Source organism: Apus apus, chromosome 5, assembly GCF_020740795.1.
Source record: "Apus apus isolate bApuApu2 chromosome 5, bApuApu2.pri.cur, whole genome shotgun sequence".
In the NCBI taxonomy this organism is placed as follows: domain Eukaryota; kingdom Metazoa; phylum Chordata; class Aves; order Apodiformes; family Apodidae; genus Apus; species Apus apus.
The window spans coordinates 63,336,849-63,364,042 of record NC_067286.1 but is presented as its reverse complement, the minus strand read 5'-3'; the positions used below and the strand labels follow the sequence as shown (position 1 = coordinate 63,364,042).

General features: G+C 49.5%; 1 protein-coding gene across 3 annotated transcripts in view; it reads right to left on the bottom strand.

Annotated features, from left to right (window-relative positions):
• TXNDC16 (thioredoxin domain containing 16) overlaps window positions 1-27,194 on the bottom strand; it is a 38,746-nt gene that overhangs the window by 5,368 nt on the left and 6,184 nt on the right. For 2 of the 3 annotated variants that reach the window (XM_051621144.1, XM_051621145.1), the window contains exons 3-16: window positions 27,098-27,180; window positions 25,914-25,987; window positions 25,038-25,112; window positions 24,097-24,218; window positions 23,494-23,584; window positions 21,628-21,784; window positions 20,195-20,361; window positions 19,070-19,130; window positions 17,567-17,705; window positions 16,589-16,735; window positions 15,634-15,693; window positions 9,547-9,736; window positions 8,962-9,098; window positions 3,804-3,888 (exon numbers count right to left, since the gene is read on the bottom strand). In XM_051621144.1, coding sequence (XP_051477104.1) covers window positions 3,804-3,888; window positions 8,962-9,098; window positions 9,547-9,736; window positions 15,634-15,693; window positions 16,589-16,735; window positions 17,567-17,705; window positions 19,070-19,130; window positions 20,195-20,361; window positions 21,628-21,784; window positions 23,494-23,584; window positions 24,097-24,218; window positions 25,038-25,112; window positions 25,914-25,987; window positions 27,098-27,180 — 1,588 coding nt within the window. The remainder of the gene's footprint in view (window positions 1-3,803; window positions 3,889-8,961; window positions 9,099-9,546; window positions 9,737-15,633; window positions 15,694-16,588; window positions 16,736-17,566; window positions 17,706-19,069; window positions 19,131-20,194; window positions 20,362-21,627; window positions 21,785-23,493; window positions 23,585-24,096; window positions 24,219-25,037; window positions 25,113-25,913; window positions 25,988-27,097; window positions 27,181-27,194) is intronic. The other variant, XM_051621146.1, reaches the window with a different exon arrangement.

The following is a 27,194-nucleotide window of genomic DNA, read 5'->3' as shown; positions in this document are numbered from 1 at the left end:
CCTGCGTGGTCCTGATCTGAAGGGGAGAGATGGGGCTGACATGTTCCCTCATCCCCTTTGGAAAAAAGCCCTGCCCAGCCTGCACCAGACACTCCATCCACAGACAGCACCTTCTGCTGCACAAGGACACCAGCAGCTCAGTGGCAGGCAAATCCACACCTCCACCACCCAAACTATTTGTTGGCACTTCTCTTTCGTTTTCACACCTCGGGTTAGGTGGTGCCAACACCCAGCCAACCCTCTGCCTGCCAAGCCAAGGCAAACAGAAGGTCTTTGAGTCCATCTGAGGGACACCAACTGACACCAAACAAGCCCCGGGAGATCTGGTTTGGTTTGATGTGGGGCAAAGTCCAGCCCCACACCAGAGCAGCACACACAGCCTGCACACGTGGTGGAGAAACCAGCTCTTCCTTTGTTTCCCAATTTTCTCCTGGTTGAGAGGGTTCAGGGGTATTTAAAGAAAAGCTGAGAAGGTGGGAAGAGCCAAAATAGAAGTCTGAGCAGGGAAAGGGCAGGGGTTACATCAAGAGGGGAAAGCAATTTTCTGGAAGTTTGAGGACATCAGCGCCCAGAGGAAGGGTGTGACAGAAGAAGTCAGCTGCCTCAGCAGTGTTTTTTGGGGGTGTCTGGAGTGTATTTTTCAAAGGCTCTGACACCAAAATCGCCGGGGAAGTGAGGGAGGTGTAAGGACATTGGGGGTTGTGGAGGTGGGGAGGTGGAAAATCTTTGATTCCTTTCTCAAAAGTAATTTGACCCATCTTTATGGTTTTTTTCTTCCACATGAGAAAGATGCAGCACAGACCCAGCCAACTGCAGAACAAACTACCTATTCTGAATGGAAGGCAGCTACGACAAACAACCTCGTGCAGGAGCGTTTCATGGACTCGTTCAATCCCAGAATGGTTTGGGTTGGAAGGGTCTGTAAAGACCATCTAGATCCAACCCCCCTGCCATGGGCAGGAACACCTCCCACCAGCCCAGGTTGCTCCAAGCCCCATCTAACCTGCCCTTCAACACTGCCAGGGATGGGGCAGCCACAGCTTCTCTGGGCAACCTGGGCCAGGCTCTCACCACCCTCATAATGAAAAATTTCCTCCTAATGTCTCACCTAAATCTCCCCTCTTACAGTTCTAATCCATTCCCTCTCATCCTCTCACTCCCTGCCCTTGTCCCAAGCCCCTCCCCAGCTTTCCTGGAGCCCCTTCAGGCACTGGAAGGTGCTCTAAGGTCTCCCTGGAGCCTTCTCTTCTCCAGGCTGAACACCCCAACCCTCCCAGCCTGTCTCCAGAGCAGAGCTGCTCCAGCCCTGGGATCATCTCTGTGACCTCCTCTGGATTTCCTCCAGCAGCTCCAAACTTCTTAAACTTCCACAGGTCTTAAAGGGACTGTCTGGCTTGGTGTCATCTCAGAAGAGGTTAGGACTCCTGCTTCCTATGTCTAAACAGATCAACTTGTTCAGCAGCCTTTGAAAAGGAAGTTTCTTACATACTGCCAGAAACCCAAGAAATTCCCCATCTAATAACTAGAGCCTGAAATCTCTTCTCATCTTACCAGCACTGAGAGGCTGATTGTTGCTGTTGACAGCTTTCTATTTATACACCATTCCATAGGTAAAATGAGACCTGCACTTAAATCAAAACCATCTGCAAACAAATACTTGGCAGGAATCTATGACATCCAATATTTCAGAAATAAATAATTACTTCATTCAAAGCATTTTTTACTTGACACTTTCCCTTTCTTTCCCCTTAGCTACCAACTGAGCAGGTGCTTGCTGAGCAAACAGTTTTGCTAGCAAGATTCTTTGTGTATTTTGTGTATCTTTTTCTCTGGGCAGAGGGGACTCAGCTTTCTGTGACCTGGGAGCCACCAACAGTTCCTCCTTGAGTGTTTAGCAGAAGAATAACTTTGCTTTTCTTCAGAAGGGAAGTGAGCCTGGCTCTTGCATAAGGAATTCCTGTAAGTGTTTACTTTTGACTTACAGTTGAGAAGATGACCAGCTACAGTAGCTTCTCCCACAAATCACAGCCAAAATCCAAACTTGGCAGAATGAATATCTATTATTAACTGTATTAACTATTCCAGCTGCACAGGAGCATGCTGCAGGCTGTGGCTGGAGCAGGAGGACAGGGCTGTATCCTCCTGTGTGTCATTGCTGAGAGAACTCAGGCTTTATCTAAGATGTAAGATCTAAGTTAGCCAAGATCTAAGTTTCCAAAAATCACCCTTTTGCTTTTTTCCCTCCTCTCAGCTGAGGAGAAGAGGCTTTTAGGTCAGGGGGAGGGTCAGTCTGATGCTGCTGGTTGTTACTTCTGTACCTGCCATTGCCCACCCCATTGGTCTCCCACCCCCCCACTGAACAAGTCTGGCCCTGCTTTGCTTTGAAGACCCAACCATGCCTGGTGCTTTGAGCACAGTTTGGTTAATATTATCAAGATATTTACATCTTTAGTCTCCATGCACACCACTGAAGTGTCCACATCTCACCAGACATGCTAGAAATGCACCACATCTGGAAGGAGCTAATGAAATTCACTGTTTCACTACTGGCTGCTAAAACCACACCTGGAAAACAGGCCAAGGACCTTCTGGGATTGTTACCTCTGCCTTGATGTCTAATTCCTGATGGAAATGAGATGCCAGGACAAGCTGAAGATTTCCCCTGGATCCAGCTGCATTTACAGACATTGAAGCATCTCTCAGAGTTTAATTCAAAGCACTTTGCCCCTTGCTGGAGTGAGTTTTAATGACACAGTTAAGTGCAGGGACTGATACATGCTCAGATCCCATTAGCTCCAATTTGGCTTCAAGTCAGGGCTGCAATTGATGCTCTTAATCAGGAGCTGAGCAAGAAAGCCTTGACTTCACCTTGATCACACTTGCAGGAGAAAGGCTGCTTCATTATTCCAGCACTCTTCCTCCAGAAACCTCTCCAAAGCTCTGTCTGCAAAGGGTGGTAAAGTCTTCCCTGTGCCCACCTGGAAGCTGAGACCAAAGGGGTTCAACACTTTTCACAGTGCTGCAGAAAGGCCATCTGCTCCACACCAAAGCAGCTCCATGGAAGCCTAGCATTTATTTCAGGGCTTTCAAACCATTTTCCACCACCTAGACACCATGCCCACCCCAAGGAAGCCTGTAGGTAGTCACAAGCAGCCTCCCTTTTGGCTGCTCGCAGCAGCTGAGGGCAACCACCAGAGCAAGACTCACATTTACACCCCTGGCTTTGCACCCATCCTCTTACACTCCCCTTGCTCATCCCCACCTCAGCAGGCACTTCTGCAGCATCAGGACTAGGTGCAGGAGACAAGAAGGTGAAGGGACTGCAGAAAGAGGAAGACCAGGAACAATTCTTCACTTTTTCCTGATGGAAGGAGAAGGGCAGAACTGGTTTTTCTTCTTCACACACCAATTGCAGCCAGAGGGTATAATTTTTCCAGCCTGTTTTTGCCTCCATGAAAGTTTAGCCCTGTTTCTAGGAGGAACCCCACAGATGCATGAGGGGCTGGCACAGCTGGAGGACTGCAAATACCCAGAGCTGGAGGACTGAAAATATCCAGAGTGAACTCAAACAGCAGGAAGGGAGATGAGCACCCATTGCAACAGGGTTAAATGAGTTTTGCAGAGCCAAGGCCACAACACCTTCCTTTGGCTGAGTCCTGACCAGTCTCCCCACCAGTCTTAAGTCACTGCTTAGAGCTGCTGCTGAACACTCAACTTGGCCTCTGACAATTGCTCTAGGCCTTGGCTTTCACTAAATGCAAATCAGTTTGAACTCTCACCCAGGAATAAAAGAAACAACTCACAAAGCCAAGGCTTCATCTTCCAAATACATCCCCATGGCTACGTGGCCACTTAAGATGTTTCCTGCCTCTTCGAAAGCTTTCCTGGCTGTAAAAAACAAACACACAAAAATATAGAAATGAACAATAGAAAGAGAAGTCTCCTGGAAACCAAATCACTGTCTGCACACAGAACACCCTCCCACAGCAAACTGTCAGTTGGGAACAGAGCTAGGAGCAGAGGCTGGTGAGAAATGGTTGTGTCTCATGGCTGCAGGCTACAGGAGGAGGAGTTGGCAGAGGCTGAAAGGATCAGAAAGTTCCTGCTACAAGAACAATGTTTGCTCCTTAACCACCAGCACTGAGCTTCCAGATCTGCACAACTGAGGCACTGATGGAAAATGAAAGGTCTTTAAGGACTTGAAGTCCATAAGTGTTCTTAGACACAGGAGGCCAATTATAAGTCTAAACAGAAATCTTATAAATCCCAATGACCTTTTGGAAATGACAGATGATGACTTAACTGGAGTAGTGCTAAGTGCCCAGAAGATAAACCAGCCTCTCCTCCAAGTGTCTTTTGGTTTTAGCCACTTCCTCAGGGCAGGGAGGGTCTGCTGCAGGACAGGGAAAGTCAAAAAACTGGATGCCTTGCAGACACTCAAGCTCGGTGCAGCTCAGCAGAAACCCAGGTGCAGCAGCTGCTGGGGCCCACCACTGGGGCCTAGTGGAGACAGCAAGGTCAGGTAGAGGATGGGGAAGAAAGGCTGGGGTTGTCCTGATCCATCACAGCTGAATCTATCCATGCTGAGAGAATGAGAGCAGAGCTGACTTCAGAGCTGGTTTATGCCCTGACAGAACAGTTTTAGGCAGCTGGATGCATGGGAGAGGCAAGCTTTGTGAGAACATGCAAGCCCTAGTGTGTGAGCTTGTAAAATCCAGGTAGAGATCAGAACTGCTGCCAAAGGTAGGGTGAAAACAGGGTGGATTTCAACACCACCACCCCTCCCCTTTCTATTGAGCAACCGAAAGGAACAAAAAAGGCTCTTCCGACTTAAGGAGGGTGAGAAATCACACTCTTTGGAGAAGTCAGGTTTTCCCAAGAGTTAAGGTTACATTTCAGACACAGTCATGCTATATTTGCTTTGTAATTTAAATAAGATCTCATTCAGATACTATTTAGAGTTCCTCATAAGTTTCACCAGCCCACGCTCTTGGGACCAGTGACTCAGACCTCAGCAGACAGAGGATGGGTCACAAATGATCAGGTTTTGGTTCTTTGCCCCCTGTTTTTCAGCTAAACTCAAAGCCCTGTTTTCCATTGTGTTTCCCTGGAACTAAAGGACCACAAACTTCCCTTTACATTATATTCCTTGGAATATAATGGAAGCTTAGATCCTTAAAGGAGTGGCTCGTTGAGGGTTCAGACACTGCAAAACACCACAAGTACAACAAAGCTGGTGACACAGTTTGGCTGGTTCATCTTGTGATACAGAGAAATCACTGTTGGATGGGTTGGATGTTGGTTTCCATCTCTTTGGTCACTTGATTTTATCAGTCTTGAAAGAAAAGCAACCCATAGGACCAGCTCATAAGGATCACTGAGAACTTCACCAACAAACCCCTTGTGAAATTGTCCGTGTCCCAGCTACTGGAGAAAAGTCCACGAGGCAGACCATCAGCCCACCCTGTGCCACAAGGCACTAAGGGACCCAGGCTGGTGTGGAAGGAGCAGGCTCACATCCAGACTTCCTCAGGAGAGCACTTCTACAGGCAGTTCCCTTTAAACTTGAGATGTAAGCCCAGGCTGAAGTGCTGCCCTGCAGCACCCCTGCCTGCAGGAATGCTCTCCTAAATCAAGAAAACCTTCCACAAAGTCCAGGCTTACTCCTTTCATCAGGTCCTGATGAGATCTTCCCACCCTCTCACACTTCCAAATTCTTCCACATTTTGGGGGCTGTGCCAGAGCCAGGAACCAGCCTCCATTTCTCAACAGCTGGCAGTGACGCTCTGTGGTAGAAACCCCCCCCAAATTCACACAGCTCCCCTACAGCCAGGAGCATTTCCAAAGAAGTTACTTAAATACTTCCTAGAAAAATCGGTGCTCCTGGAGAGCATGGTTTTAATTCCCCAGAGGGCCTGACCATGCACTGCAGCACATGCCTCCAGCTGGAATCCCAGCTGTCTGCAACCACCAGCTGCCCTGAACTGCCTAAGCCCAGTGTCACTGCAGGGTTTGGGGACAAGAAGGAATAAAACTGGCAGATGGGGAAGGGTCTCACAGCTCCTGCAGAGCTTCTGAAGGCAGGATCTGAGCACAACCCCTTGTCCCCCCAGCAGAAGGCATCTCCTGAAACCACAGAATCATGAAATGGCAGAACCACAGAACCCTTTGCTCGCTCACTGCCCTAGGAATGACCATTCACCTCTTTGTAATAAATGTGAATGATTATTTTTCCAGCAAGCCTCTTTTAGCTCAGACCCACTGAAGGGCTTCTTAACACAGTTCTGACGCCAAGGGTTGGAAAAAATCCAGGGATTTATTTAACTGAACATATCACTGCCCTGTTACACTTCACTAGAAATGGCAAGGACACAGGGTGCTGCTGGCTCAGGCTAGAGCAGGGAATTCTGGCCGTGAGAAAACCATTGGAAATTCCAGATAAGTCTGCAGGCTGATCAGATGTGGTCTCCCTGACTTTGGCCTGGGTTTGGTAGCAGAACAGCTGGCTTCAGTTTTCTCTCCCCTCAGGTCATTCCAATGATGCTGGAGCCCCCTCAGGTTATGGGTGGTGGAAGCATCACGTGTTTCATCTCCTCTGAGTTGCCCCAGACTGTGGGTGCTGCTCCAGACTGCAGACTGAGTGTGCCCTGAGGGAAGAGGCTCCACGCAGACCTGTCTGGAAACCTCCAAGACTCCTGTTTGCACAGAAGGAAATGAACTTCTTCTACCTAGGAAAGAGCCAGATGCAGGCAGGTCTCTTCCATCAGCCCCTCTCACTGTCACCACGTTGTCCAAGGTCCTACCATGGGGCTAATCCAGACTCTGCTGCTGCAGGGAGCGGAATATGTGGAATAAAGGGGAGATTTTGGAGCTCAGCTGATGAAAACCAGGGAGAAACAGACTAAAGGTTTAAGATCAGTAAGATTTTCTGCTGTATTTAAGACTGAGACCCCCCCAGGTGTATTTGCTGCCAGCTGGCTTGGTGAACACAGCACCAGTGTCTCCTGGTTGGTTCCAGTCATTTTACTTTCTTACCTCCAAGCACAGTGGATTCTCTCTGGATCTCCTCAGGGAATCACAGAATGGTTTGGGTTGGAAAGGACTTTTAAAGGTCACCTAGTCCAACCCCCAGCAGTGAGCAGGGACATCTTCAACCAAATCAGGTTGCTCAGAGCCCTGTCCAACCTGACCTAGAATGTTTCCAGGGATGGGGCATCTCCCACCTCTCTGGGCAACCTGGGCCAGTGTCTCACCTCCCTCACTGCAAAAAACTGTCTTCTTTATATCTAGTCTGGATCTCTCCTCTTTTAGCTTAAAACCATCACCCCTTGACCTGTCCCAACAGGCCCTGCTAAAAGTGCTTCTCAGGTGAGAAAGCAGCTTAGTTCCCATTTAACCAAAGTTTACAGGCACAACAGAGCTTCCAAATCAAGAACAGTCTGAAATGTTGATCTTCACAAAGAGCCAGAATATCTCTCTTTTTTACCACAGTAATTCTCAGGGGTAGCTGGCGACTGAGAGACCACGGGGTGGGAAGGTCCTAGCTCTCCACTGTGGATTTGACCAAAGCATGACGTGATGTTCCCTCTCCAGACTGAGCTTATTCCCTGCAATTGTTGTATGAAAAGCCACCACAGCTCTGGGGTCCATTGCCCTGTCTTTCAGAAGAGCTGTGAAAACCCAGCAGCTCCTGGACCACAGCTGTGGTGTGCACCAGGTGGTACTGGAGCAGCATCCCTGTGACTCACAGCACCTTGAGCAGAAGGCAGGGAAGAACATGACTGCTCCAAGACCAGCCCCTGCTCAGGACTACCCTGTCCAACACCACAAAGGGAGACAAATTCAAACAAGTTGAGAACACTCCTTCCAGCAACTTTGTGTAGCATTTCTAGCTGATGTCCACCACTCCAGGACTGTACCCTGTGCCTATTTCAAAGTCTACAAGTGCATTTCCTTGAGTTAGATGAAAGAAATTTGTATTCTACCTTATTGCTGCTTTGCTTTCTTTTCAAAAAAATGCTGCTTTTTCTTAAAAAAAAAAAGGTTTTTGTGTTTTTAAAAAAAGGACTGGGGCTACCACATTTGCAGGAGGAGGAGTCAGCAAGATAACTATCAAGGCAATGGTGGAAAGGGTTTGCTTTATAAAAGAATATGTTGTGACATGTCCATGGACTACAAGAAGAGGCTGATGGATCTGGGCTTGTTCAGTCAAAGAGGGGGTTTCAGGGCAGCCTACAGCTACTTTGGAGGGGGCTTACAAGGAGGACAGAACTGCAGACAGTTAGAAAGTTCTAAAGAAGTTACGTGTGACCTGCCCTAGGTGGTCCTGCTCTGGCAGGGGGGTTGGACTCGATCATCTCCAGAGTCCCTTCCAACCCCAACCATTCTGTGATTTTGTGAAGACAGAACTTAATGGTAAGAGGCAGGAGATACAACAGGGACAACAGACACAAATTGTGGCTTGGTAAGTTCAGCTTGGACCTCTACAAAAGTGTCTGCCCAGGTCACCCAGGGCACTGCTGTGCCAAGCATGATTTCTCAGGCTCTGTGGGGGTTGTCAGCTGCTGCCACATGGGGTGTAAGAAACATGCCTGGCAGCTGAATGTCCTCTGAGCCAGGACATGGACTTTAAGTCCCACATCTGGAATCACACGTGGTCTTCTGCTTGCAAAAATAAAAAGGGTGGTGCCAGGCAGGCTGTGACATTGTCCTGGTTTGAGGCAGGATGAAGCCAGTTTTCTTTTTACTGATTTTATTTTTTGCCTTCAGTGAACTCTCTTTTAAGCAGCCACTTGCTGAAATTAGCAGCAGATTTTCCAGCTGGTGAACTCAAACCAGGACAGACGTGAGCAAACATGTGTAAAAAGAAAATTAAATGCAGAGGAACTACTCAGCACCTGGAATCATCCCTCTCCCATCAGGAATGATACTGAGTATTTAAATCACAAACACCACACTAACCTTCACTCGTGGCTGTGCTAAATACTCCTAGAAGTGAAGTGTGGTGAAAGGATGACAGCTCAGATGGGAAGTCTCCTCTTAAATATCCTTCTGCTTCATCAATCGTGGCCAGCTTCAGGGGGCAGGAAACTTGGCTACTGCAAAAAAGCAGAGAAACAACTTGGGCTGCCTTCTTCTTCACTTTTGGGGTGAAGAGACAAGAGGGCAATACAACCATTATACACCATTAGAGACCTGGGAAGGAAGGGCAACATTTAGTCACAGAGAGGCACTGGAGTTGGTGATGGGGAAGAGAGAACAGCCCCGAGCTCCACTGGTTGCTCTGAGATCCTTGGGCTCCCCATTAAAAACAGCAGAGCAAGAATTCCAGCAATGACAGAGGGACAGTGACAATAGATGGATGCACTGACCAAGAACAGATGTTCCCTAGCATTGAAAAGCATGAAAAACTACTCAGCTCGTTTCCAAACCAGGTCTCAAATCAGATCTGACATTATTTTTCCAAAAAGGACTTCCATGACACAGGCCATGAAGCATCCAGATGTGCCAACCTGCCTGCGTGGGGACCCCTCAGCAGACACTTACAGGATGATGAAGCTGGTCAGTTCCTCAGTTCCCCACATGCCATCATACACCCCTGCTGATTCTCCCTTCTCATAAATCTTGAGGGTGGGAACCTGAGTGACATTCTCCTTGGTGCAAAGCCCAGGCCAGTCCCAGCAGTTCACCCGAGACAGCAAAACTCCCCCAGCTCCTGGATGGAAAATAAAAACATCTAAATAACATGCAAAGAAAATAAAAAATAAATTAAGAAAAAAAAAAAAAAAAAGAGGAAGAATTGGTTGGAAAAATTAACTTCTTGTGAGCTTCTTTAGACATCATCACTTCTATTTGTATTAATGCTGCCAGAATTCCTGTTTGCTTTGGGGTGCTGGATCCTGGCACAAGGGGTGAGCCCAGGTGGGCTACCATGGAGAAGCTGCTGGACAACTCCTGGAGTCAAACACTGCTGTAGGTGGGCAGGGTGACAAAATCCAGCCCTGAACACACAATCCCTTTGAGTACAGGCCATCTCCCTCCTGAAATCACTCATGGATGTGCCTTACACTTTTCAGTAACTATTTCCAGCCTGCAAATGCTGGAATCCCCACCAGGAGGTGGGGATTGATCCAAACAATAAACTCAGGGAAGTGGTAGGTTACACTTCTCAGAAGGAAATTCCCAGAGACATTCAGATCTGGCTGGTTACTCAAAGGGACACCAAGAAACCCTGAGGCAACTGTCCAGGAGTGTACAAGGCAGCAAGGAAAGGTACTGGAAAAACCTTAGGAATAAGGCTAAGGCAAAGAAATGATGCAGTCCCTCACTTACAGAGAAGAGGGAAGATAAAGTTTGGCATGAAGGAGGCTGATGCATTCAAGGATTTTTCATTTATTAAGGTGCCCAGTACTGAAAAGTGTCTGTTCTACCTAAACAGTGCAGCCCAATAAAGAAGGAGCATCAACATCATAGATCTAGTAGAGGTTGGCAGTCTGCTGGTCTTCACCCTCTCCTACCTATGCAGGCTGCTCATCCCCATGCCACTAGCAGGTACCTTTAGGACCTTAGGAAAGAGCCTGGGGTCTCACAGGAGAGAGACAGGGAGAGCACCTGGGAAGTACAATCAGTCAGCCCAGCTTTGGTACTGATAGAGCTTTTTACGGGTGTCACCAAAGCAATAAGCTCAAGGGATTCACAAGCAGTGAACAAATGAAGGCTGGTTCCTTGCATGCTCTCCATGAGCCCAACACACAGTGTCTGCAAGTTCCAGCACGTCCTTATCAGCCTTCCTTTCACCTGCATGTTGGGGGACAACCAGCACATGCTTCTGCTGCTCCACGGCTGAGTCCATGCTAACCAGCTGGCAAGTGAACCATCACCAGCTTCACTAGCCACTACTCCTTGGTTGCCAGCCTCTCCTAACCTGCCTGCTACCTAGGCTTGACCAAGGACAGCAGGGCTGTGTACAGTCCTCAGCCCACAGGTCATCCATGCCATATCTCAGAAATCTTCATGTCCTCCCTAAACTTGTTTGAACAGGATTCAAGAGTTCCATGGGAATGATGGGATGAAACCTAGAGCCAAGTAACACATGGAAGCAGACCATCACAAAATGTCCTTCAGAAACAAGGGTCAGGGCAGGTGATGAGGTTTCTCAAGAGCAGGGAAGATCAAACCAGCCAAGCTTTCTTCTCTGTCTGTCCTGGGCCTGATTCTGATCTGTATTTTCATTAAAAGCTGATGGAAAAAAACACACATATCCCATCTGCAAACCATCCCAAGCCCAGAGGGGTAGAAAGCAATTTGAAGGGCAAAGTTTAACAACAGCAACATTCTGTGATGAGAAGCAGGATGCTCAGATACCATCAGTGGGGCAGAAAAGGGCACAGCTCATTCTGGGATGAACTCTCCACAGCATCTGCAAGATAAGGGAGCAAAATTATGTTCTTCTGTCCTGGTGAGACCTCTGCAAGTCAGGCTGGGGAGCATGTTTTTGGAAGGGCTTAAGCAATGGGAGAGAATCTGGAGAAGTTTGGAAGACAAAAAAGCAAACACAAACCCAAAGAGCTATGTTTCTTTTGACTGGAAATTGCCTGGGAAAAAGAAACAGTAAAATCTAACAATATATATAGGCTGCTCTGGAGGCAACAGTGAGATGACTCTTTGTTGCCAGCTGGACAAGGACAAGCAACAACCCATTCCCACATACAGGTGGTTTGGCCAAATATTAAAACAAGCTACTGAGAACCAAGCACAGCACTTTTTGGCAGAGAAGCTGGGGAAGGATTTTAATCACAGGTTAGAAACAAGCCTGCCAGGACAGGAAAGGCATCTCCACAGACAGGGGTGAAAGCTGAGGTGACCTTAGCACAAGTTCCTGTCCCCTATCCTTGTGTCCCTGGCATCCCACTGGTCCATTTCCTGCAACCCCTCATTTTAGGTTCTACTTTGCAGTAGAGGAGGAGTTTGCTGCTGCTCTGCCTTGTGTCTAACTCCTGCATGAGAAAAGCAAGCAGCAGCACAGAGCTCGGGGCCTGCAGCTCCACTCAGACAGGCAGGAGCTGTCAAAACACTCCACCAGAAGAGAAATGGTTTGTGTCATTCTCCAGGGCTCTGAAATAACGTCTCAGATTAAAAGCCTGTCCCTGGATTTATTTCACACCTCTGATCCAACATAGCTGGTTCTCATCATCTGTTACCACATAATTTTCTGTCTTGCCCAACTCTGAAAAATAATGACACAGAAATGGGGCTTTCATGTCTTGTTAAAATTGACTTGCAAGGTTGCTCTGAGGTCCCTCCAATAGGAGTTTCAGTATTTGGACACTACCCTGGGGGATTACATACCAAAAGTGCTGCAAAGAAACACCATCTGGCACCAGGAATACCTTGTACAGGATGATCACTGTCCCATCCCCATCTGCACCATATTATTAATTGCTGAAGGAGCAGCAGTTTCAGGAGTTGAGTAACTCAGCCCCAGACTGTTCAGCCCTGTGGTCACTGTTGAGCTGCTGGATGGGAAAAAGGTGAAAGAGGAACAGAAGATCTTACTGTTCTGTGATTTTAGCTGCCATTAAAACCAGCAACAGCAAGAACCTCTGCCCTTGGTGTCTAATAAAACCAGGACAAGACAAATTATCAGTGCTACAGGGAACAAGAAAAAGGAAGAATCCCTTACACCTCTAATCCTTTGCAGGGCAGGACTGGCATTAGAAACAGCTCACTTGAAGGGCTGGTCCAAAGGCTACAACATGAAAGAGAAGTTATGTATGAAGTGCTGCCCTTTGAGAGGAGGAATCTAATATGGAAGGGGAAACCATGCCCAGACAGCATCACACAGGGGGCTCCTAAACCCTTACTTCAGATGTAGGTTCCATGAATTGCTAAATCACACAGGTGATTTTCCTGCCTTTGAACTACAAGTTCAGCCCTCTGTCTCTGGTCACCAAGACTCCATAAGCTCAAAAGAGGGAAGCAGAGCTTTTCCTCATCTTAGTCTCTTGCTCTTCTCAGAGACTGGTTTCCTCTCTTCTTTGCAGACAAAGGCCAATGACACACCTAAGAAATGCTCAGTACCATTTCATCTTCACATCCTCTTCTCCTGTCCCAGGGGTGCTGCTGCTTCCATTAGCTCACATCGTGCAAAAGAAAACAAGAGCTGCAGCAGTTGGTGACAGGGAGTTTTCTTGCTGCAGGAGCAGAAAGTGTGCTTGGTTGAACAAAGAGAGCTGCTTCTCTTTATCTCTTGTTAGATTGGATCTCTCAACAAAGTGAAAACACTGAGGGGAGGAGCATAAATATAATCTGGTGATGGTCTGCTGAATCACAGGGTCATTCCAGTCTCCCATCTCCATTCCCTCATGCTTGGTCTCACATGGCCTGTTCTCAGTGCCACTTTGTACAAGGAGTGGGCATCGTAAGTGGGACCTGGTTCTGCAGCTCAAGACGTGGCTCCAGAGTGGGTGATTCACACCCCAGCAGCTGGTCTTGGCTTCTCAGCCCACCCCAGAGAGCAGACAGGAGCACCAGTGCTTCTGGGGGAGCTGAGAGGCTGCCCCAAAGCCAAACTGCATGTTTTATCATCAGTCCTGGAGAGCTCAAGATCTTCCTGATCCAGTTGTCTGTCCCTTGCACTGTTCTGTCTTCCCTCAACCTGGCCATAACCCCATGGATCACCATCCTTTTAGGTCCTCCAGCTCCCTTGGTAGCCCACCTGTGGCTGGGGCTTCCTCAGCAGCAGAGACAAAGGATCTCCAGATCCACTAATGCAACTGTTCTCCACCCTCTCCGAGGTCACAGCAGGGAGAGCAGGATGGAGTCATCCCACAGCTCACATCTGGCTTGGGAGTGTTTGGTGGGACTGCACTGATCACAGAGGAAAGTCCCTGACCCTGATCAGTTGATAATCTCTGCTGGGAATCTGCCTGTGGCTGCCCTCATGGACCGAGATTGTTATCAAAAGATTCAAAAAACACATGGTGAAAGTCTGGCTGAGCAGAATCAGCCAAGGTTTGGCCACTGGCTCAGGAAGGGGAAGGATTCACCCCAAGTTTCTCCTCTGACTGCTGGGGGGAGCCTAAAAGAAACCTCAAACCACCAACAACCATAACATCTCTAACAACAATAACCCCTTCTGGGCTTTCCTGTTTACTGAAATCTCAGATTTCAGTCCAGATCAGAGCTGCTGGTGACTTCCCCTTCATGCAAACTATGACTGAAGAACCACTTCCATCCAAACCATAGCAGGGCCCACAGTGTTCCCAGGAGGGTTTATTGTAAGCAACTCCCACAGCATCTGCCTCCCAGAAAGCTGGCTGGGTCCTCTGCAGACTCTACAGATGTCCCTTCTGCTGAGAGTTCAGCCTGAATTCTGCTTGCACTCTGCAGGACATGTTGCCTGGTCCCAGGGACATCCCATCACTAGGAGAAATGAGCCTTGATGAAGAAGCAAAACCCAGTGGAGGCAGCAGCCACCTCCAAGGGTGTCAGAACAGCTCTCACCCAGATCCATGTGACTCCCCCACTGTGCTGCAATGACTTGGGGATGAAGCCACCTGAGTGTTCCCTGCAACCAGCAGGAGAAAAAGGCAACTCTGGAAGAGATTCAGCCCATGTAAGAATGATGGATGTGCAGAAGAACCCATCTCTCCTCACTAACTCTAGAAAAGGATGGGTCTTAAGACCTGAATGAAGCTGAACTGGGGCTTACACTGCCCAGGAGCTGCTCAGGCCCTCTTGAAGGATCAGTCCCTCCTGCCTTTACTGCCAGGCCACCCAACAGGAGCTGTCTTCATGTGTTGCTGATTCTTCCCCATCACATGTCATTTATGGAGTTCTGTGGCCACTTGTGAGACTTCCCATGTAATTCAGCCAGTCCCCAGGGCCTGAAGGCAACATCATTCTCAATTCTTTCTCTGCCACCATCCTGCCCCTGTGGATCTGGGCCTGCCCACACCTGCCTGTCATGCTGTCCACCAAAGCTGGGGCCCATTACAGCTCCTTTCCAGATCAAGTACTTCCAAAACCAGGAGATGTGGCACCTTGAATGGCTGTGCAGCACGTACTGCTTCTCCTCGGTCTGTGCACCAAGCACAGAGGGGCAGAGCAGGACCCTGTTTCCATGATGCAGCCCACAGTGCCTGCTGTTTGCCCCTTCTTACTCCAAAGCCCACCCTGTGTCACCCACTGCAGCTGGTGCTCTGCCCTGGCCCTCCCCTTGGGCATTCATCAGAGTCACTCTGCCCACCAACATCACCAGCACCGCCGTCTGTCACAGTCACCGTGCCCACCAGCATCAGCACCACCATGATCCACCACACTGTGCCCACCACCACCACCACTTCAGCTGCAAGGCAGTTTGGGCAGCTGGTGTGTACCCATTCACACCAACAACACAAGGTGGCTCCAGAGGACTTTATAAAGGACCAAACAGGCCACAAAGATCCCTCAGTAAGAAACACAGAACTCTTCCTAAGCCACCTGATGTGGCTATGCCTTCCTTGAGAGTTTAGAAACTAAAAATGACTAAGTTTGGGGTGAGGTACCACCAATATCTTCACAGCTTTCTGGTTCCTACTGCCAGGACAGGTGTGTGCCAGCTGAAAAGCACCCAGACCTGTGGCACCTTACCTGACAGGTGATCAGCCACCTCGGTGTAAGTCTGCAGCACTGCCAGGGACACTGCCTCCCCTGAAACAGAAGAGACACAGGGCTGGAGCAGCTCTGCTCTGGAGACAGGCTGGGAGAGCTGGGGTGTTCAGCCTGGAGAAGAGAAGGCTCCAGGGAGACCTGAGAGCACCTTCCAGTGCCTGAAGGGGCTCCAGGAAAGCTGGGGAGGGGCTTGGGACAAGGGCAGGGAGGGATGGGATGAGGGGGAAATGACTTAAAGCTGGAAGAGGGGAGATTGAGATGAGACCTTAGGAAGAAATTCTTTGCTGTGAGGGTAATGAAACCCTTGCCCAGGCTGCCCAGGGAAGCTGTGGCTGCCCCATCCCTGGCAGTGTTGAAGGGCAGGTTGGATGGGGCTTGGAGCAGCCTGGGCTGGTGGGAGGTGCCCCTGCCCATGCAGGGGGCTGGAACTGGATGATCTTTATAGTCCCTTCCAACCCAAACCAGTCTGTGGCTCTGTGATTCTATACAGGTGACATACCAGCCCCACCTCTCTCCCTGACAATGTCACACTATGTTTCTCTGCATCCTAAGGTGCTTCAAGCTCTGAGAGACTTGAAAGAAATAAGGAGAACTGGACTTCATGCTTCTGTGTAATCGACAGCAACCAAGTTGTCTAAGCTACCCCAAGAGCCCCTGCTACCACAGTGTCCCCTCTTGTCCTCCATTCAGTCCCTGTGAAATGAAGGTTACAAACCTATAAACACTGTTATATTCTATGCTGTGAGGTACTGTCTTCACACAGCACCTGACAAGGAGAAGAAGTGATTTAATCTGGTGGGTAACAGTGGGTGGAGGCACATGGGGTGGGATGTGGCACCTGCTTATCGTGTCTGTGGGATCACCCTGGTACAGAAAGCATGGTGAGCAGTGAGTGGTTAGAGAGAGGACCAGCCAGGACACATTTCATACTCACAGCTGGCATAGAACAGCACCACTGTCCTGGCAGCCTCCACGAGGGTTGAGTGGAAGGTGTCCTCTGTCAGGGCAAGGATCTGTTCCAGGGGCAGCTCTTGCTTCTTGTCCCTGGAAACTGCTTCCACCACCTGATCATCCTGAATGTCTGCAAAGGACCCAGAGCTGTGAATGAACAAGGGTAGGACACAGGGAACTGCAGCCCTGCAGGGAATTCCAATCCAACAGGACATTTTAGTGAGCCAGCACCTCCCAACAGAGACTCAGGGACTGTCAGCAGGCAAGTGAGGAACCACCTGATGTGGAAGAGTGGAGGAAAAGGCACAGACACACTCATGGACAGACACCCAAAGTCACTGAAATGAACCCATCCTATCTCACACCAGTTCTGCCCTCTGATTTGAACACTCTTTTTTTAGGCATGTTGACTCCTCTAGGATCCTGCACCTTTATTTTTTTGGAAAACAAAACCAATTCTGAATGGGAAACAAACCCCATTTTGTATGGAAAACAAATGCACTTTCAAGGAAGCATTTCAAGGGCCAGTGCCTTCTCCCTGGGGAAAGCAAGTCTGGAAGAGCTCTTAGAAAAACATGTCTCAAACCTTTCCAAAGGCACTTTGATGCCTGCAGAGGAGGCAGGGTTGGGTGCACTTCAGACTCTCATGTCTCTGAAGCTGGATGCATTCAAGCAGAAACAACCCTCTCCCTCCTGCAGCACCTCTGCAACTGTTCCTTCAACAGCTGCTCATTTTCTGCCCTGGGGTTTCCCCCTAAAAATTCTGCCTGTTTGTCAGAAAACCCCAGTGATCTGCAAGAATAAAAGAGCCAGTTTGTACAGCTGTGATGTGACTGGGATGGTTTGCCTTGGATTTGCAAAAGTCTTCTCTAATGCTTTAACATCTGCTTGCTGTCTCCAGCAGATGCTAATTGCATGTCCTATCTAATGATAATCAGCTTTTCACTGGTTAGTCACACACCTTGATTGTTATTGTCTTTTTCATCCTCCTCTTCATCCTCCTCCTCATCCTCCTGGATTTGTCTGACCTTGCTCTTATCTTCCACCAGGGTTATAATTTCATCAGTGTCTTCCAAGGCCAGGTATTTGACTGGCACTCCCTAAAGAAAATGGAATAAATCAGTGGGAGCAAAACTTCACCCTCTGCCCACTCCATCCACAAACCAAACTCAAGGTTTATGGGGCCTCAGTACCCAAATCCTGATTTTTGGGGTATATCAACAGGTTCCTAAAGCTGACAAGCAGGGGAGTGTTTTTCTTTGACCCAATTTCACCTGCACATGAGTTTTTCTCAATTCAGACTGACTTTTCTTTGCCAGGAAAAAAATTGTGGCTCTGTGGGATCTTGTGCCTCGAGTGGTGGAAATGAGCACCCATTCCACCTCCCAGCAACTTTAACATGGATTCACCATTACAAGAAAATGCCCAATGGTGAGATGGTGTAGGAGACTGGGGAGATAAAGGGTGCACTTGGCTGTCCTCCCTCTAAAAGTGTCAGGCCAGCTCATCACAGCTGGGAAACTGGCAGAAAAAACCCCTCTATCTTATGGAGCTCAAGGAAGAAAAGAGCTCCCAAGTGTACATGGGGCTGCCAACCCATGGAAAGGAAAGAGCAAAATGTATTTCTCAGAAATGAGGCCTTGTTGACTTCAAACCAGTCCTGGCACTGTCTCAGTGAGAGGCACTGCAGCCAAGATGAATGTTATAATCAACTGAGAGAACTGACAAACTGCTGGCACCTCCCGTTGGCTCTAGGAGGAGAAAGGCACATCTCTCACCAGGGCATGGGAAGCCCTCAGGGGATGCTCAGGTTCAGGTCTGGTCCTGCATCTCTGCAATCACAAGTGTGACAGTTCAGGTAATCTGGGGCACCACGTGCTCCCCGGCATTTGGCGGCGCTGAATCCCATCTTGCTTCACAAGCTGGGTCAGGTCCCTGCAGAGTTTAGCTCATCTTCCTCAACCTCATTCCACTCACACCCTGCCCTTCTCCCAGATGGCTGCCAGAGGCATCTGGTTACATCAGTTCGGCACAGACCTTTGGCTGTTTGCTCTTAGTTTGCTCTTAGTTTCACACTCATGTCCTCTCCCACCTTTTGAACACCTTTCCTAGGGGGACAAAGGCCTTTAGAAGTCCAGATCCCTGGGGAATTTGCACTTGGGACTGCTACCTTGGGTAGTTCACAACCTTGTGTTGCCTTAAGGTGTAACGGAGGTGTCACCCTACCTTTTGAACCCAAAAGAAACTCAATATTTTGCCTTTACCAGCAGGGACAACTGCTCTGCAGGCCCAGACTCAGGCAGTTCCAAATACAAGCATGTGGCCACGGAAGGACACTTCCCCGTGAGCTTCTGGGAAGGCTGACATAGACCAGTGGAGCTGAGCAACACCCCAACACCTCTGAAGAGCACCGTGCCCAGACAGGTAAATAAGAGCTGTACAATAGAGAAATCCAGCATCTCACCTCCTCTGGTGTCTTCAGAGCGACGTTTGACCGGAGCAGAACGTTCAAACTGACGAGGTCCCTTCCAAAACACAAAGGGAATGTTGGATGGTGCAACAGGCAAGGTCACCCCCTCCATTCAGCCTGCCTGGCAAGTCCACCTCTCCCAGCAGCACCATGTCCTCACAGAGCCATGCTTCATTGGCCCAGAGAACTTGCAGGAACCCGGAATCAACATCAGTGGAGGAGAAACAGGCTCCAAGTGACCCTCTGGTGGGACTGCACTGCATGATGTGCCTTTTTTTGCAAGGGCTTGGATTCCCTTTTTGTGATTCCAGTCTTTGGTCACACACAATGGTGGCCACATCCCAGTGCAGCTGATCTGCTGGTGGACTTCAGCTCATGAGTAAACACAGCCAAGGAGTGCCTCCACACAAGGAGGCACCATGGTGGCAGAAAGCTGGAAGAGAGCCCACTGCCACCCTTCCTCCACCTCCTCCCACACAGCTGCCAGCAGTCCTCCCCAAAGGCCGTGCAGCTGTGCCTACAGGGGCTGCACATCTCCTGTAGGAAGACACCATGGACTAGCAAACACAAGCCAGTCTGGTGAAGACAGGCTGCTCTGGAGCCCACGGAGCAGAGACAAGTAACTGGTGGTCAAGCACAGAGGGACCCAGATCTCCACAGCCTTACAGCCACAAGCCTGTCTCCTGTCCTCCTCCTGAGGAACAAGAGCACTGGTCTAAATCAGAGAGCCCTTTTTTGCTGAGGAGGCACCAGATACTGAGCAGAGACCCTTGATATGTCCCAGCAGCCACAGCCCACCCCCTTTCCTGGATCTCCTTCTGCCCTTAATTTGAGGCCAAAACACAAGCCTTCCACCTGTGTTATGTTTCCTTTCCAAAATCTTAGTGTGACTGTTTTTCCATGTCTAAGGCAGCAAAAGACTCCAACATTTCTACACTCCCAGCCAGTCTGAAACCAAACTAATCTGATCCTGGACAAGTCCTTAAACATGACATCTTCTCACAGGATACATCCTAGTTTTCCTGCCTCTCATACAAGTGTGAATAAGCCCCCTGACTGTCATCCTGGGATGGCATCATAAAAAACAGGGAGAACCCCAAAACATCTGAGAGTAAATACCTGGACAAAAGAGCAACCCCTGCTTTCCCCAGGAGCTGCCAGGCCACAAACTCTGCTGTCCTCCTGTCTGCCTCGTAGGTCTCTTTCTGGCTGAGGATGAACACAAGTGGTAGCCCAAGCTGTAAGTGAACAGTGGAAACCTTCTCTGGGTCCTCAGCAACCTCTGTCTGGAGAAGAGACATGGTTATACTGCAGCACATCTCCACATTGTTGAAGGTATCTCAGCTCTTCTCCTGCACAGCCCAAACCACCATGTGCTCCCCAGCCACAGAAACAAGGAGACCCTCAAGAAAAAGCCTCCAACCCTGCTTCTCAAACATCCGTGGAAGCAGAATCCACCCAACCCTGATTAAACTGTTTCAACCTGCCCTGACCTTCCCTGTTAAAAATCTGGTCTTTATTATGCATATTCTTTGTAACTTAGCAACTCCAGATGTCAGATCTCCATTAATTTTTATTCACCTGGCATCCATTCCCCAGGGCAGCTTGAAAACCCCAGCTGCAACATGCAAGAGCTGGCACCTTCTCCCTGCCTGCCCTGGACATGCTGCTTCATGACAGCATGGAGCTGTTTAACAAAGCATCTTCCCTCCACGGGCCTAACCCAGGAAGCCAGTTGAAGGAGGCACTTCTCAGCTCATCTGCCAGTGCTTTTGGCTGGGCAGAGATGTCACCAGGGGGAACTGGAGGCCTACTGAAGCTCACTACCCTGTGGGAAGAGGAGACAGGATGGAGCCTCCTGCCTCTTGTGCTCACCAGGGGCAACCTCGTTGCTCTCCACAGCTTCCAGAGGAAGGGATGTGGAGAGGGAGGTGCTGAGCTCTTCTCCCTGGTATCACAGTGACAGGACGTGTGGGAATGGCTCAAACTTGCACCAGGGGAGGTTTAGGCTGGACATCAGGAAACATTTCTTCACTGAGAGGGTGGTCAGACACTGAAAGGGGCTTCCTAGGGAGGTGGTCAATGCCCCAGGTCTGTCAGTGTTTAAGAGGCATTTGGACAAAGCCCTTAAACCACACACCTTAATTTTTGGTCAGCCCTGAAGTGCTCAAGCAGTTGGACTAGATAATTACTGTAGGTCCCTCCCAATGGAAGTATTTTGTTCTATTCTACTTGATTCTACTTGACTCGATTTTATGTGTCCCAGTGAAGTTCCAGGGCAACCTCCACCCCATTCCCACTCACGGTGCTTCCAGACAACTGGAGGAGAAAACACTGGTTCCAGGGCTCCCTGGGAAGCTCTGAGCAAGTGGAGCAGTGCAGTGGAATGTCATTCCCATCCAGCCTCATGCCTGTTCCTTGCTTGGACCCAAACTGGGAACTTTGCCATTAGCTCCCCGGGGAAGAGGCAGATATTCCCACTCAGCCTTGCCCTCTGCTCACACCTCCCTCATTCTCACCCCCATCCCACGGCTCCTCACCCCCAGTCATACCACCAGAGGAGCTCCCATGAGTTTGAGGTGCCTGTGGATGTTGAGCAAGGTCAGAGCCTGCTCCATGGCTGTCCTCCTGCAGGGCTGTGCCAGGTCTGTGGCCTGCTGGCAGTGGCAGAACAACAGCTGAGCAGATGAGACGTCAGGCTCGTTGTTGCTGTGAGAGAGAAAACAAAACCCAACAGTGAGATGGGCATCCAACACGCCCTGATGGAATGACCATGTTTGCTGACACCTTTTACAGGGCAGATGATCCCCAAGTTGAGGTCTGGCAGCCTTGTGGGACCTCCTAAGAGCCCTACTATGGACAGGTGCAATTATTCCCAGGTGATTTTCAGAACTGTGCTGAACATCTAACGAAGACCCTGGCTCGCCATGTCTAAGTTATCTCAGAATATTTTGCTCAAGAATGACACAAATTCAGCTTTTCTCAGTGGTACCATCCATAGCACTCCTGTGGAGAACCTGGCAGGACAAGAGCTGATGTCTGCAGCTTTGCTCATGCCTTTGACCTCACTGATGACATCTTACAGCCTGCATAAGGAACACTGCTCCTTCTGATCAGAACTGGCTTTGGCTTGTGCCAAAGGAAGCAGGGAAATCGAGTTCCCTGAATAGTCCCTAGGTCGGTGGTTCCTGCTTTGATGCCACCACTGGTGTTAGCCTGTGGGTCAGCTTTAGAAGGTCACATTTTTTTCCTTATGCACTCATTCCCTGCCTCTAAGAACAGGGATAACCTTTGGGAATGGCTTTAAGACCCCTATGGAAGAGCAGGGTGTAGTATGAAGACCCCAAAAGCCTGCTCCCCGGCTTGGCTGAACGCCATTCGTGTTGGTGAAGCTACCACCACCATTTCAGCAGCTAAGGAGATGGCCTCCTTAGGTGTCCCCCCCTGCTTTAAGCAGAATGAAGTCAATTCCTGTCCAAATGACAACCGTGCCATCTAGTGGCAGCCACAAAACGTTGTCCCTGCCCATGATCCTGCAAGGATGGGGGCGGCATCTTGAGGAAGGACCACTTCGGTGGTTGCCCTGATGTCATCAGTGAAAGCAGGCAGAGCGTTGTAAGAACACCCTGCTGAAGATGCAACATGCTACGGGATGTTCCCCCCCTTGTCCCTCTCAGCTTCCTGACCGCATCGGGTCACAGCAGGAAATTGTGATCAGCCCTTCTAATGCAGCTCCTCCTGCCTGGGAAGGGGATGGGCTGAGCTGCCCAACTCCAGAGCAAGCCACGGGGTGGGATGTCCCAAATACATGAGCAGTGTCTCCTGCAGCTGAACTGCAGACCTCACTGCTGCCAGAAGCTGCTGAGATGAAAAGAAAAAAAAAAAGTGTTTAAAAAATTCTGGTGGCTGTTAACACCATGATACAGGTTCAGCTCCCATCTCTGAAACCTCTGACTGCCAGAAGATGGGAGGCTACAAGCCACACACATCCATACCCTCAGACCCCTTGGGAAGCACCTATGGCCACTGCAGAGATAAGATATGGAGCTGGGAGGCCTTTGTCCTGACCCCTTACCCTTCTCAGCTGGTCTGACTTGCTCAGCAATGCAGAAGGCTGAGTGCTTTTAAGATCAGCCCCCCTCGAAACCCATGGCTGAGGTTGGATCAGTCAGCTATGGAAAGGAGACACTGGACCCTCCTATAAAATCCCACTCAGTGAGCAGTCACAAGAGGCATGGCTACTCCAAGCTCAGGAACACAAGTAGCAGCTGGTTTTGGAAAAGCAAACGAGATCTGACTGTCCCCCCCTTGACACAGAATCCTCAAACCATCCCAGACTTGAGCTGAGAAGCTGAGGAACCAAGAACAGAGCAAACAGTGCCAGGGAGCAGCTTTGCATGGTGTGGGTTTGGACAGACCTGGTGTCTTTCAGCAGCGTTGCCTCAGTTGTCAGAACAAACCGGTGGACAGTCCCATAGGCAAAAGCTGCCTCCATCACAGCTCTGTGCTCTGGAAAGAGAAAGGAAAAGTCTCAGATCCCTCCAGATCTCCCCCTTCATCCTCCCCAGTTGCAAACATCAAAGCTCAGGCTTTTAGAAACTCTTGGTAAAAAGTCACAGCTTTCTGAAGACAAACCATGAAGGTAACTGAGTAACTGGAGCTGAACCCAGTTGCTGATCCCCAGGGAACACACAGGTGCTGTGTTTACTGGGGGTTTGTTTACCCATCCTACCACAGAACTTCACCCAGAGATCTGCCAAGGAGGTTGTTTATTTGTAAGACAGCAACCACTGGCTTGCTTTCCCTCTCACGTGCATCTTGGAGAGTTTATGCTCCCAGCAAAACTCTTCAGGAGCAACTGATCCCTTTGGAAACACTGCAGGAGGCAGAGAACTTGTGCCTGGGTGGCAATTCCTGGTTTCCTCCATTTGCAGGTTTTTGGGTCAGCAACCCAGGTCCCTCCCACCCTAGGGAAAAAGGTTCTGGGAGGAGAGCAAATATGGAAAGCTGAGAGTTAATACCTGCTGTCCCAGTTGCTGGTACGTAGGCAAAGACCATGTTTGACCTCCCTTTAAGTGTATTTTCCATGTTCTGAAGATCTGCCAATGTTTCGACATATTTAACTTCATTAAAGAGCAGGGCACTGAGGAGGCAGAAAAAAAAGTCATTAGCAACTGTTTTCTTCTGAGGGAATTTACAGCCACAAAACCATGATGGGAAAAATGAGGTAAGATTCCAGGTTCTGGCTGGGAGGTTGAAGATTTGCAGCCTAACAAAGCTGCCCAGATGTGTGCTGGTGGGACACTCCAAGGGCATGGATTTATCAGGGGCAAACTATACAAAAGAGACAAGCAGCTTCTGCTTGGTTGAGTTCTGGGGTACTGTGTCCACTTCTGGAGCCCCCAGTGTAAGAAGGACATGGAGCTGTTGGAGAGAGTCCAGAGGAGATGATCCCAGGGCTGGAGCAGCTCTGCTCTGGAGACAGGCTGGGAGAGTTGGGGTGTTCAGCCTGGAGAAGAGAAGGCTCCAGGGAGACCTTAGAGCACCTTCCAGTGCCTGAAGGGGCTCCAGGAAAGCTGGGGAGGGGCTTGGGACAAGGGCAGGGAGGGAGAGGATGAGGGGGAATGGATTAGAACTGGAAGAGGGGAGATTGAGATGAGACATGAGGAGGAAATTCTTCATTATGAGGGTGGTGAGACCCTGGCCCAGGTTGCCCAGGGAAGCTGTGGCTGCCCCATCCCTGGCAGTGTTGAAGGGCAGGTTGGATGGGGCTTGGAGCAGCCTGGGCTGGTGGGAGGTGTCCCTGCCCATGCAGGGGGGTTGGGACTGGATGATCTTTATAGCCCCTTCCAATCCAAACCAGTCTGTGATGATTTATACATGGGGTTTATATTTATGCCAAAGCTTGTATCAACAAGTGCAAAGGAAAGTAAAGGACTTCCCAGAGATGCTGTTTACTTACAACAACACGTTGGCAACGATGGAGTTCACGTCAAACAAGGCATCAGTGGGGAACTCTCTGATCAGCACGTTACCTCTGGGGAGAGAAGACAGAGTGATCACCACAGAAACTGTGAGAGATTAGAATCAATTTTCACTCTGCTGAACACCTCCAGATACCTGCTGGCAGGAACTGCTGGAAAGAAAATGTCAGGATTGACTTTGGGGATTTTGTAGGACTGGGTGTCCAGGCAATGCTGTTTTAGTGCAGTCACCTCTGTCACTGCTGTTTCACTCAGTTCCTGGTGCCTGTGGATGAGAAGCCTTGCAGAGAGCGACAGAAGGTCTCGAGATACCAAGCCTCACCACCAGAGGGGATGTTTCTCTGGGTCATGTATAACAGCCAGTGAGTGAGAACTGAGCCAATACATGGAGAAGCTTCCAGCTGACAACCCATGGAGAGACCCGAGAGCTAAGCCTTCACATCCAGGGCAGATGATCTAACCACACCAACAGGAAGAGCACCAAAGAGTCTTTCTGTCTTGGACTAGATCCAAAACGTAGTGGTCCAGGTGTAATTCTGGAGGACCTGGTGGTGGGAGGCCACAAGGACAGAAGAACATGGGTGGATGACTTTTCTTGTGGTTTCATGCAGCAACACAACCTTCTGCTGCTCAGAGGAACGTGAGGCAAGGTGGGGGGTTTCACACTGAGGACAAAGCATCTACTTTGCCTGTGTTGGACCTTCTGCTGGTAGTTTTTCATCAACTCTGGGCGTCACCACTGTCCTCATGTCTCCTCTCTTCCTACACAGACACCTCTGGTCCTGGACAGCATTTCCTCTAAACATTTGCACTGCACAGCAACCCCAGTGTGCTGCCCAGAAAGCCCCCCTCACCTGAACAAGTAGGCTTTCCTTAATGCATTTTCCTTTCCACAGTATCTTGAGACATCCTCTTTGGGACAATTCACCTAGACATTGAAAGGATGTAATTAGACATTCAGCTCAGTGGTTGCAAACATACAGCACCACAGTTTTCTTCTGTTCAAGAGCATAAATACAGCCTTCCCAAAATTGCTGGGGGTGCAAACCCAGTAACATGTAGGCCAGAGCTGGGGACTGTACTTCAGTTCTTGTGGAAGGTGTCCCTGCCCATGATAGGAGGATTAGAAGCAGATGATATTTAAGGTCCCTTCCAACCCAAACCATTCTATGGTTCCATGAGTCTTCAGCTTAGCCTGCCTTGGTTCTGGTCAGACAGGATCAAAAGATCTTGTGACCTGCCCAGCAAAAGCAAAGTGACAGATTCTTGCTTGCTTATTAAAATCAGCCCATATCTGGAGGACATTAAACACACACACATAAATAAGCACTCTGCTTATTATGGCCTGAATGTGTAACTCCCTCACCTAAATCTGCTGAAGTTTCAGCTAAAAACCCCTTGATATGAAACATTTATTGCACTGAACTGAAGTGGACCAACTCCTGGTGGGCAAGTCCCAGCTGAGTGAGTCGGGTGGGTTGATGCCCTCCTGTGCAGCAGGCTGGGGATCACACTCTTCCTCGTGCCATGCTCAGGGGTGCACAGCAAGGACCTGGCAGCTCCACACACCCTGTGCAGCTGCTGGGAGACCAGATGAGAGCAGCCAGCTAAGCCTGGTACGTGGGGCTGCCCATGAAAAAGACCAACCTGCAGGCAAAATGTGAGTAGCTAAATGTCCTCTAAACCCTGAATGCAAATCAAAGTGCACTGAGTTACCTGCTGAGACTGAACTGGGAGGCCTGGAGCAGCCCAGGGCTCTGCCAGCCTTCTGCTTTACTGTGTTTGGAGACACAGGCACTACATGGAGCCTCTCTAGGTGTCCCACAGGCAGAAGGTTGTGACACAACCCACAAGCAGTAAATGTAAGGCCAGGACATGGGATCAAATGGGATGCTCTGGTTTGCCAACATCTGCTTTCTTGTGGGGTCCCACTGCTGCCAGTCCACAAGGTGGGTTGAGAGAAGCTCTGGCCACCCTGTAGGAAGCCCCACAGAAATAATCTACAGAAATAGCCTGTCCCACCCTCATCCCCATTTACCTTCACCACTGAAATGCCATAGTCCTGGAGGGCCTCAGCTGAGTTCTCAATCTGCTCCAAGAAGGGCTGGGCATCAGGAGAAACTGAAAGACACAAA